This window comes from Artemia franciscana, chromosome 17 (genome assembly GCF_032884065.1).
Source record: "Artemia franciscana chromosome 17, ASM3288406v1, whole genome shotgun sequence".
NCBI lineage: Eukaryota > Metazoa > Arthropoda > Branchiopoda > Anostraca > Artemiidae > Artemia > Artemia franciscana.
In genome coordinates, this window is record NC_088879.1 from 21672194 (window position 1) to 21685507 (window position 13314).

At 33.6% G+C, this 13314-nt stretch overlaps 1 protein-coding gene across 1 annotated transcript in view; it reads right to left on the reverse strand.

Moving 5' to 3' along the window:
* LOC136037997 (FAST kinase domain-containing protein 4-like) overlaps positions 1 to 13314 on the reverse strand; it is a gene marked incomplete in the record, with an annotated part of 31258 nt that continues 17944 nt past the window's right edge. Inside the window, 4 exon segments of the mRNA XM_065720911.1 lie at positions 1 to 257; positions 3795 to 3894; positions 8486 to 8650; positions 11861 to 11941. Of these exon segments, the coding sequence (XP_065576983.1) occupies positions 38 to 257; positions 3795 to 3894; positions 8486 to 8650; positions 11861 to 11941 (566 nt within the window).

Genomic DNA, 13314 nt, shown 5'->3' on the forward strand with positions numbered 1-13314 from the left:
GGACAAAGAAACAAATTTATTTGAACCTAAAAATCACTCAAAGATCTCCATGCTTATAATCACAAGCTTCTTTTAGCCTTTGTTCTAGATACTTCAGTTTCGACTGGAGCGTTGACTGGACTGGAAAATCAATCGAGGGAACTGTTACCACTTTGTAACCTTTAGATTCTAAGAGTCTTCTATACAAGGAACACAGTCCAATTGGATGAACTGATCCTAAACAGAGATCCTTATAACCTAGTACCACTACAGCAACCCTGGAAATAATAACAGTCATTTCACACAAAATAAATCCAATACTGCATTTTGAAATATCTAAAGCAACTGCCAATTTGTGGTGCCTACAAGCAAAAATAAGGAAAATACAATATTTGGAGAAGGACACATCAATAAGAACCAGAGCTTGAAAATCAGGCACACTACGGGAGGGGGAAGGGTAGAGTTTCAGTGTTTGACAGCGTTTTCGTCTTATTCCCCAATTTCTTTTTTTTCAATTTGGAAAATTTAGCACTAAATGAAAACAAGATCCATAATTTTTTTTTTTAATCCACCCATTTAAAAGGGTTAGGTCTAAGGGTCAAATAGTTAGACATTCCAATTAAATGACAGAACAGCTCAAACTGAAGTAACTGAGGTTTCTATTCCTAACTAGTTGTAAATTTATTGAATCATTTTGTAACTTCAAATGGTAATTGTCTTATATATTATATAAACTTCTGATTTTGTTAAAGGAGACAAGGGGAAATTTAAGGGTTCTGATTAGGTTTATAATTTATTTTGACATATCTACTGATGCCTTTAAGCGAGAGTTAAACTAACAAGAGCTAAGAGCTCATATGGCACTTGTGACAAGGCAAGAAGAGCTAAGAGCCAAGAGCTCATATGAAATGAGCTCTAACAAAATTCTAAGAATCAATAGATTGATTTAAAAGGAAAATCAGAGGCTTAATGCCGGTCAGGATTTAAAATAACAGCTCTGAGTCATGATGTCCTTCTAAATATCAAAATTCATCAAGATCTGATCACCCACTCGTAAGTTATAAATACCTAATTTTTTCTAATTTTTCCTCTCCCTTTAGCCCACCAGATGGTCGAATCTGAGAAAACGACTTTATCAAGTCAATTTGTGCAGCTCCTTGACACGCCTACCAATTTTCATCATCCTAGCACGTCCAGAAGCACCAAACTCGCCAAATCACTGAACCCCTCCCCCTAACTCCCCCAAAGAGAGGGAATCCAGTACGGTTACGTCAATCACGTATCAAGGACATTTGCTTATTCTATCCACCAAGCTTCATCCCGATTCCTCCACTCCAAGTGTTTTCCAAGATTTCCCCCTCCAAATCCCCCCCAATGTCAAAAGATCTGGTCGGGATTTGAAATAAGAGCTCTGAGACATGAATTCCTTCTAAATATCAAATATCATTAAGATCCGATCACCTATTCGTAAGATAAAAATACCCCAATTTTCACGTTTTCCAAGAATTCCGGTTTCCCCCCTCCAACTCCCCACAATGTCACAGGATCTGGTCTGAATTTAAAATTAGAGATTTAAAGCACAATATCTTTCTAAATATAAAATTTCATTAAGATCTGGTCACCCTTTCGTAAGTTACAAATACCTCATTTTTCAAAATTCCCCCCCCCCCAACTCCACCAAAGAAAGTAGATCCGGTCCGGTTATGTCAGTCACATATCTTAGACAGATTTTTATTCTTCCCATCCAGTTTCATCTTGATCTCTCCGCTTTAAGTATTTTCCAAGATTTCCACCCCCACCCCCTAATGACGCTGGATCCGGTTGAGATTTAAAATAAGAGATCTGAGTTACGAGGTCCTTCTAAATATGAAGTTTCATGAAGATCCGATCACTCCTTCGTAAGTTAAAAATACGTCATTTTTCTAATTTTTCAGAATGAACCCCCCTCCCCCAATAGAGCGAATCCATTCCAATTATGTAAATCACGTATCTAAGACTTCTGCTCATTTTTCCCACCAAGTTTCATCCCGATCCCTCCAATCTAAGCGTTTTCCATCATTTTAGGTTCCCCCACCCCAAACTCCCCCCAATGTCACCAGATCCAGTTGGGATTTAAAATAAGAGCTTTAAGACATGATATCCTTCTAAATATCAAATTTCATTGAGATCTGATCACCCGTTCGTAAGTTAAAAATACCTCATTCAGAATTTTCAGAATTAACCGGGATTTTCAGAATTAACCCCCCCCCCCCTCAAACTACCCCAAAGAGAGCGTGTCCGTTTCGGTTATGTCAATCATGTATCTAGGACATGTGCTTATTTTTCCCAACAAGTTTCATCCCGATCCCTCCACTCTAAGTGTTTTCCAAGATTTTAGGTTTCCCCTCCCAACTCCCCCCAATGTCACCGGATCCGGTCGGGATTTAAAATAACAGCTCTGAGACACGATATCCATCTAAACATCAAATTTCATTAAGATCTGATCAACCATTCGTAAGTTAAAAATACTTCATTTTTTCTATTTTTTCCGAATTAATGGGCCCCCACTCCACCCCCTCCCACAGATGGTCAAATCGGAAAAAAGACTATTTCTAATTTAATCTGGTCCGGTCCCTGATAAGCCTGCCAAATTTCATCGTCCTAGCTTACCTGGAAGTGCCTAAAGTAGCAAAACCGGGACCAACAGACCGACAGACAGACCGACCGACAGACCGACAGAATTTGCGATTGCTAAATGTCACTTGGTTAATATCAAGGGCCATAAAAACTTACTGCCCATATTGACATATTTTGACAAAAAAATTAAAACAATTTTGACAACAAAATGGCAAAAGGACTAGCAGCATACTGAGTCTTTTTATATGCATTTTGTTAAGTAATATTTCGCAGTAAAAAAGAAGAAAAATCACGAGAGCAATTACTCCCGAACTCTATAAAAAAGTTCAACAATCTGGTTTTCTGAATACACGTTAGAATATGGACGATTTTAGAACCGGTCCCAACTATAGTCAGACATAGCACTTTGAATATATTAGACTTTCCCTGAATTAGATAACATTGCATGAACAGGGGTACGCATACGAGAGTTGTCAAATCACCGTTCGTGCGCCAATGCTGGGTTAAAATTTACACATCAAAGCCTCAAATTTTAGTTAGGTGATGCGACTATACAGGATATAAAGATTTTACTCCTTAGGTAAGATCAAATTCATAAATTATTCTATCTGGAATTTCAACTGATTCCATTTCTATGAACTTATCTTTTTTCAATTTAACTTCCTTACTTTATCAGCTTTGTTGTTTATTGAAAATAATAAACTGCATTGATGCAATCAATAAATGCTATTTATAGCTAAAATAGCTTTTCGTTTCATTTGATTTCGACGTCACTTAATTAAAACGAATTTCAAACGACTAAAGACTTGAAGGATTAAGTAGTTCATAATAAGATTTAATAGCTTTTGAAAATATAAAATGTATCAATATATAGTTACCACCTGTAACAAGGCATGTGCCTCTATCATATCAACGCAAAAACAATTACAAACTCCATAAAACTGTACTGGAAGTAATAAGAGAGAGAGAGAGAGAGGAGAGAGAGAGAGAGAGAGAGAGAGAGAGAGAGAGAGAGAGAGAGAGAGAGAGAGAGAGAGAGAGAGAGAGAGAGAGAGAGAGAGAGAGAGAGAGAGAGAATCATTGGAAGCAGAAATATTAAAATGATTGGAATCTGTATTTTTTTGAACTTAAAAAGAAACTGAGAAGACATACATAAGTAGAAATATATAGAGGACATATAGAAGCAGAAATACACCTACCTCGACACGTCACGGGGTATTGGTTGACATTCCAGATTGGACAGGTCATAACGGTCTAATGGGAGTGGATGAAATTTTCTATCTAGTATACATTCAGCATCTGAAATCAATATCTACGTTATCGCAATTATCTAATCACCTGGAAAAATTAATTCTTGCATTAAACCTCTCTCTTTTACCATAGCTTTATATTAACTTTTTAAGTTCCGTCGTAAAATTATCTTAGAAACAATCATTATTCAAATCTTACAAGTATACAGTAACACATTGAGGAGAGGGAAATGACAAAATATGACGCGTTGAAGAAAAATTCCAAATTTTTCTTGAGGGGTGGGGTGAAGCGTAGTTAGAAGTCTATTTATGTGTTTTCTAATATAGAATAGTTAAAAAAGTAAGGATCTTTGCTCCCATAGCACTTTACAACCAGAACATCCTTCATAAGAAACAACATATAGTAAAACAAATATCAAAATAAACAGATAAAATGCAAAGTTACAACGAAAAAAAAAACCAGATTCGAATGTAATAGAAGGGATAAGTAAAGGGGGAAAGGTTAAGGCAAACGCTGCTACCCATTCCCATCATCTTTATAGCTGTAGCTCGTTCTTTCCAAGGTTCTGCTGCCATTTCTAAATAAACAAGTACTACATCCCATGACTCACTCAAAACAGATTCTCTGTCATACACGATTTAGAAACAAGTTTATTATAGATTCCAACAAACAGGTAGAACAATCCAAATGTTCAAAAGCTAAACACTTTGCCGTGGCGAAACAAACAAGCGGTTTAAGTGCCAGGCAGTAGCTTGGTACTTAAAATGTAGTGATAAGCTCCAATAATGACCTGTTTTGTCAAATCTATAGTTGGAAAAATAAAACTGATTTACTCTTAAGTAACCTTAAAATTAATATTAATCTCCTAAATTGATTAGTTAATCTGATAGAAGCTCAGAGCTAGTTTCATAGTTATTGACATATATTACGCTTCAACAATTCTTATCGTGCAGGACAGAGCGACAAGCTTCAAAAAGTCACTTGGATAAAATCAATTTATTTTCTACAATGAGAGCAAATGTCACTTGGATTCCTTCTTATAAGTTGTAAGTTTTCTGAATAAATAAATAAAAAAAAAAAAAAAAAAAAAAAAAAAAAAAAAAAAAAAAAAAAAATACAAATGAGGGAATGTCAAAAATAAACAAGTAACAAGAAAATGTGTTTTCTGTTTTGCTACTCCTTTGAAGTTAGGTTTCTAGGGTAATGGAAAAATAGCATTTGGCTGAAAAAAAAAACGAAAAAGAATAAGAATAATGTTCAGGGAGCCGAAAAGACATTAAGTATTCTTCAAGAAATAACATATTAAGCTAAAATACTGTCAATGGTCTTTCACTGGTCAAGGTTTTGACAATTTTAGCATAAAACTTAAATCCTTCTTAAATCATACTAAAAATAAAAAACCCAAAAAAGCAAGCAAAATTATTGTTTTAGTACCTGAAAAGTCATTAGACAACATATAAATTAACAGACTGTTTAGGAGATAATTTATTGCTCTCGCCAGCCGTAATATTCATAGACATTAAAATTGAATTGAACTCCAAAATAAAGATTAAACTCCAGAAATAAAATATTTCTTTCTATAAACTTATCTGCTTCTGAACAAAATAATCATAAAATATCTCGGTTACAACCAAAATCATTCAGTGGGTATTATTTTGTGGAAATCTTGTTGAATTAAGCGAAAAAAAAAACACATGGTAAAACACTTTATGTTTCTACTACATAAGAACAATAGTCTTATTTTTTCATTCCTTCAGTAAAACCCTATTTTTGCACAAGCCTTCCAGTACATGAAACTACGCCCAGTCAGTTGATTTCCGCTATTTTTATGGATGTTTTTGTCGAAGTATCACTTTCAATTTGTACGTCCACTGAAACACTTCTTTTGTTTACTAAAAGGCCGATTAACAATGAGATTTTCTACTAATATCAGGATTTAGCTAGCGCTAATTTGAGCCAATCAGAACTTTTCATAAACTTTCTTAGCCAATAAAAAAATCTATGAGAAATATAATTGGCTCAAATTAGCACTAGCTAAATAATGTTAATAGTAAAGTATCACTGTGAATGGGCATTAAACGTAATATCTAGTCGCCGCCTTTTAAATAAATGAGCCCGTAATTGATATTCTAGCCAACCAAAAAGAGACTTCTGATTATAATTTTTCTTTTGTTAATTCCTTTTGTTTTAATGTTATTTTCAACTAAAGTAGATCTAGATAATAGTTGTAAAGAACTCTCGCATAATCTTTAACTACTACTATATTGCCTCAACTCTATTTCACCAATTTGACCTTAATAAATTTGCCTAAAAACGACCATAAAACAAACCGTTAGTTTTGATTTATGGCTCAAAGGTTAAAGTACCGAGTCTATTAATAATAATTTTCTATAATGATTAGTGCGTGTATGGTTGCAACTTACTGCCTTATTCAGTGATAACAATTAAAGGTGAGGGACATATGCCTCCAACTACATCTTGGAAAATATTTCTTTTTTTTTCGGGGGGAGGGGAGGGGGGCTTGTTACCTTTGAAAAATAGTTTTTATTGGTATTTTCATTGAACAACTTAAAAACGACAAGCTCACTCCCCTAGATTTTGATACCCCTCCCTTCTCTAAAATGAAAATATAAATCTATGCCGCTGCTTTTATTTAAAAAAAAATATCAATACAGCTCTACTAAGAATTTTTCTCCATTTCTTTCTTTTCCCAGTAGCCAATTACTCAACTAGGATCTAATGTCGACTAATTTAATAACACACTTTCACTCACTTTTATTAGGTTGGTTGAGTCATGAGCAGTATAATGTACAGCTTAAACTAAGGTTGGTACACACATAGAACCTTTCAGAAATATGCATTAATATATGAGGTGCAGATAACTTCGAAGACCACACTGCCTTTCCATGACGAAAGTAAAACAGTTCAAAATAGGGATGAAACCTTTTAATTGACAGTGAATATACACAAAAATTATTTAACAGGATATTTCGAACACTTATACAGTGTTCATCATCAGCAGTAAAAGTTTTAGATCGAGAATGGATTCCAAACTATTTTGGTGGGATAAAAAAGTTTCTTGAATGGATTACATGAACTTACCGACGCTCAACATGTCATTGAGAAGTTTACTAGCCTGGAGCTTAAGCGAGTCTCGTTTACATGTTACCGATTTAGAAAGTTGGCTACCACGATATTAACAATTCTATTTACATTTCGGTATTGGATATATTTTTCTCTGAGGCAATAAGCAAAACCTAATAAACTGAGTGATTTAAATTCGAATTACACCTGAGTTCCTAAAACATAGTTTCAGACTTTTAAGCTAACTAAATTCCATGCTGTCGAAACTTCGAAATTTAGACATAAATTTGGACTTCGAAACTAGTTATTTTTTCATTTTTTTTTGCCCAAGGTCATAACAAGGAACGCACAGTCATAGCGACATGAATAGGGCTGATATGAAGCGAAGGTTATTTCCCGTATACCTTTTCTAAATCGACATTGATAGCACCAAGTGCAATATGGTATCAAACCAGCCCCTATAGGAAGGTATGAAAGATACGAAAACAGAACAGTTTTATCCAAACAGTGAAGATAAAATTTGAACTATAATCGGAAAAGCCCAACCGTCCAAAGTTATATACTAAACTTTATAAATAAAAAATGATGGGGGGAAACGTTATTTGTCATTTTCCCTCGTTTTTAGCTAGTAACAACGTATCTTTGAACTGAATCAGATTCAGTTGACATAGGGTTCCAAAGATGGTCCTGAAATAATCATACTGTTTTGTCTGAATTTATTTTTCACCGCCAAAAACAATCCCTTTTTTCAAATTTTGCGGCTGTTTATCATTAATTAAAACAATTAAGTTCGTTTTATAGATGTTTAGGACGAATTTGATACCTAAAACAAACAAAAATAATTGAATCGCAGCCAATGCAACATACACCTATGAAACAAGGCTAAAAAAAGACTGACTCGTAATATTTCCCAATATTTGCAGAATTTTGAAAAACTAAGACTTTATTTAAGACATAAAAACTCACGCAAAAACAATTAGGATGCTGTTTTAGTAGACGAATAGTCCTTTAACAGCCTGCTCAAAACAACAAAACTATAGATTCGGCATCTCAATAGTATTAAACGAGCAATAATATAGACAGCTTTTGGCACATTGAAATTCTTGAGAAGTTAAACTTGAGAAGTTAATTTAGGAGGCAGAAGAAAATTACCAAGCGAAGCAATAACTGATTGAGACAATTTAGTGGCATCTTCTGACCGTCTTAATTCCAGATCCAAAACAAACCTCTTAGCTGCTGGACTTGAGTCCCATTTTTCAAATTTTGGGTCTATATTTATCATGGAGTATGTACTACGGTCTTTGTATTAGTAACATCAACAATTTTTCATTTGTTTTGGGCTTTGATAGTAAATAAATCAAAGACAAAAAAAATTATATCATAAGAGGATGTCGATTTCAATTGCCACATTTGGGGAAATATGTTATACATAAAGAAAAACTGGGAAATAAGGAAAGAGAAAATAGCTAGAGAAAAGGCCATATGGCCCGCCATTAAAGAATAAAAATGCCAAAGAGATTCAGGTATTACTAAACATGGCGAACAAATGCCTTACCTACAAGAATTCCAGGAACTGGAGTACTTAAAACTTTCAAAAATTTAGGAGGCAGAAGAAAATTACTAAGGGAGTCAATAACTGATTGAGACAATTTAGTGACATCCTCTGGCCTTCTTAATTCCAAATCCAAAACAAACTTCTTAGCTGCTGATGAATTCAATTCTAGAAGAAAAGCAAAATAAAAATATAATAAGAACCAAATAATAAAATGACATGTCTTTTGTTGCAAAATGAAAAAAAAAGATAGTTATCTCCCAATGCAAATCATTACTGACTATGAAACTGCTTTCAGCTAATCAATGATCCTTTTAAATTAACAGCTAAGCCAAAGAAATCCATAGATTTGATTTACTTTTTAGCCAAATTTATCCAACGATAGTTACACTTGCAGAATTGGGTTTAGTTGCACCACCCAAAGAAAATTGGAACTTAATAATAATCGGATGTTTGGTGCTAAAGCAAAAATTATGACCTATATGACCTAATTACATTGTGATTTAGCTGACGCCGAGATTTAACTCACATACCCATTCATAACAATATTTTCTTTCCCATTGATTTTCTTTCTCTATGCAACTAAAGATGAACAATGAACCATCTACGAATCGACTGGCCTTAGCTAAATTAAAAAAAAAAAGTATAAGTAAAACAAACTTCGGTGCTAGCTAGATCTCATTGTGAATGCGCCATTACAGACATCAAATCTACTAGCCCCGAGAACAGCATAGCTTTGCTCAATTCAAATGGAAAGGCATAAAAAACTTATGTCACTAGTGTCATAAGCAGTATAACAGTCCAATGTCAAAAATAAAAGATAACAGTCGTAAATGGGGTGAAAATAGACAATATTTACAAAATTTGTATTTTTATTTCTACCTATAGCTCTAAGTTCAGAGTTCTTTTAGTTTTAAATTTTAACTTGACGGATAAACGTAAGTAATAAGTAATTACACCCCGTAGGACTCTGTCATCCGTTATGCGGAAATCAAAACCATAAAATATAAATCTCAGGTTGACCAGCTGTAAGACCTTCTACAATGAAATCATCATCCACTTACTAATGAAATCACACCATTCCTACATATATAATATTTATTACATTAAATAAATGACCATTATAAAATAAAAATAAGATGTAAACAATAAAAATGCTTTAACTATAAAACTTATTTTACAAAAAAATTCCCGATAGAAGTTCATTCTATATTAAACTACCCTGAATTGCACACTGAAAATCAGAGCGGACTGTTTCGTCTTCGGCAAATAGATTTCCAAGGGTGCGTTCAAGCATAACAATATTACCTATCTGACATGCCCGATTACTTATTTTTGGCTTTCGCGAGACATAAATGACGTTAAAGGCTAGGAGGATCGTTACTTGAAAGAGTATGGGTTAACTGTGAGTAATTTACAAATGCTAACCCCACAAAATGCAAGATAAGCGAAGATAAGTAACATCATAGGTAAAGAATCAATTCAATAATCTAAAAAATAGAAAAGAAGAAATCAAAGATAGAGAACAAAAAGGGATAGCAATGGTGAAAAAAGCACACAAAACTTTAAAAGCGCTATGTTAACATAGGAGTACACTTGATCATTGATTTTATTCGTCTTACTGTCGTTAACCGTTTCAGCTAGCACGGAGCCGGATAATTATTAATTTTCCTCTTTTACAGGTTGCATCCAGGAAAGTTAAGCTTAGCCACATAACGGCTGCTCGGACTCAGTCAAAGCGATTGCACTTTGGTTTATTAGCGCGATTTTGGCAATTAGCTTAAATATTCTCAAAAGAAGAAGGGAGTTTCCATTTTTCAATTTAAATATAAATAAAGAACAAGTTGCAGCATTAAAGGATCTTAAGGAATCATTTCCAAGGAAAATGAGTTGCTTGCTCTTACAATTTGGCAGCTTTTTAAATGCTTTTAATTTTGCTTTTATTTTATTAGCTTATTATTTTTATATTTTATATATTATATATATATATATATATATATATATATATATATATATATATATATATATATATATATATATATATATATATATATATATATATATATATATATATATATATTTTATATACATTATATATTTTTTATTATTATATATTATTATATATTTTATTTATTAGCTTTTAATTTTGCTGCCAATACCTGCAGCAAAGAAAAGAATATCGGCCTCCTAACAATTTCAGAGCAAAAAAAAAGAAGAAGAACAAGTGGAATAAGTGTGAGACTTAAAGTGGAATAAGTGTGAAATTTAAAGTGTCTTGAATTAACCGAAGAAGGAAATATTTAAATTTCATTAAAACTACGAGATATCGAAACATATTAGCGCGGATAATCTGAATATAAATGATAAATAAAAATATAATAAACAAAAACATAAATCCAACTAAGGACAACAAACCACAAAATTCTTTTAGTTTTTTTTTGCTATGTTTGCCTCAAGGTTCGAAAGAGAAGGGGACGGAAAAGGAGGGTTTGAACCACAGTTCCCAGAGTATCAGGTAAAGCTTTATCCACAGCACTGTTAGCAGGAAGTTAGAATATAGATTTTGAAAGTAGAATTATCATCCAGTATAGTACCTAGGAATCTACATACCCTTTCCAATGTCCTAGAGCTTTCCATATTAGATGTTTGAATTCTATTTAATGAGATAAACTTAATCCACTTCTGAAAAAAAAATAATCACGAAGTGTGAATTGGCCACGTAACAGATCATGTTCCCTTAAAAACACGCTATTCTGCGACAGGCCTACAGCTGTAGATGGCACTGATCTGTAGCTTCAGATCTATCCATTCACCGAGCCCAAATTCTGACATTACTAATAACTTTTCATACAGAATGATCTGAATTTCAATGAGAAAAGTACAATTCCCTTTTTTTCCCATGTTTTTAAGGTATTATCAATGTATTGTTCAATATCAAGGAAATGGAAAGCCAATTTTAAAAATATAACTCGGTAGATGGATAAAGCTGAATCTCAGCAATCAAATTATAGCAAAATCCTTTCCTAACGCCGAAACATTAGAACAATAGCAACGCCAAAAAACAAACTTACACAAAATAAACATACCGAATCTTGCACAGGGAACATAAACCGTAAGAGGAAAGTGATTAATTAGAAACCAAGTACTTGCATTTTCGAAAATAAACAGAAGTTTCAAAGAAAATGTAGGCTATCATTATTAACAAAAAGCAGCATAATATCACGAGCGAATACGATGTGCTGATGGTTCACAAGATTTCCGTCACAATTAATGGAAGAAAATTAACTATTGAGTCGACTGATACACTGGACAACAACGATATATTTAGCAAGACGATAAAGATTAGCTTAGAGAGCATGACAAAAAAAAAGACTATACCTGATTTATTGTCTAGGGTTTCACCATAATTTATTAAAATGGCTAATTTTATCTTCGTTGATAGACTCAAACTTTTTTCCCCTGAAATAAATTGTCTAGATTACCTTATATAGCTGACAGCAATAGGGATTAATGTCAATAAAAAATTGAAGTTAATCAGAAAAAATGAGCATAAAAGTAGAAACTTTTACCATCTGTATTCTCCTCCAAGTAAAAGGATTATATCATGATAATTCAGACCTTTTACTACACAGCCTCAGAAGACCAACGCCATGATCAGCTTAGCCAACGCCCTAGCATTGACTGTAGTAAAGAGCAGCAAGCTTTTAATGTTTTATTTATTTACATTTTTTTTTCTTGGATCCATTTCGTATGGACTAGTACCCATTTCAAGAATTAAAAGTGATCTGAGAGTAACCAGTCACCCTCTCACACCCTTTTTAGGTACCCCCCCCCCCCACAAAAAAAAAACATAGAAAAAACATCCCATCAAAATTTTGGATAGCCATTTTGTTCGGAACTATCTGGGGATAACACGGGCCTCCAGAGCCCTTGGGGCATGGGCTGCAAATTATGCGATTTGCCCATTATTTACATAATACATAATAAACAAATGGCAAATCAATACACATTCAATACATAATACAAAATCAATAATCAATCAATAAATAAAAAATTAAAAAAATCAATTCATAGTATACAAATCAAACAAAATGAAGAAAGGCAAAAAAAAATCAAACAAAGCAACATATTGTGGGTTACTATAAGTGCCACAGGGCCAATGCAGAATGAAAATTCTCGGGCCTTTGGCGCAATTAATGGCTTCATCGATCGATAATTTAAATTCATAAAACCTCTACATAATAGGGAAAAGGGTATATTTGATCCTGGACATCAAAAGCACTTAAGGTATTAAGGCAAAGCTTTCAGGTAATATCGACGTGGAAGTTCAACTAAGTGAAAACGCACTTCCTACAGGCAGGTTGTCAAAAGGGTGCACCAGGAATATCTTAGGAAAACCATAGGGTATTAAGTCGAAACGTTCAGTGCATTTGGAGGCAGATGTTGAATTAACCAAAAAGCACTATGTTCATGCTACTATAACTACTACTACAACTACTACCACTATTACTACTACAAACACCATAACTACAACTAAGGCTAGGGATAATTAGTTGAAATTTTCAGGGAGTGTTGAGATGATCTTAAAGCTGTCGGGAGGAATCTCAAACTAAATCTAAACACAATATGTGCATGAAGGTTGTCAGAAAGGCGTATCAGTTGAAACTTTCAGTGCATGTCAAGGAGGATGTTAAACTAATCAAAAGGCAATGTATGCATAATATGACTACTTTTAATACTACTACAACTACTACTGCTGGTACTAAGGCTAAGGGTATCGAGGTTAAACTTACGGGAAGTATTGAGGGGGGGGGGGTTAGCTAAATAAAAAC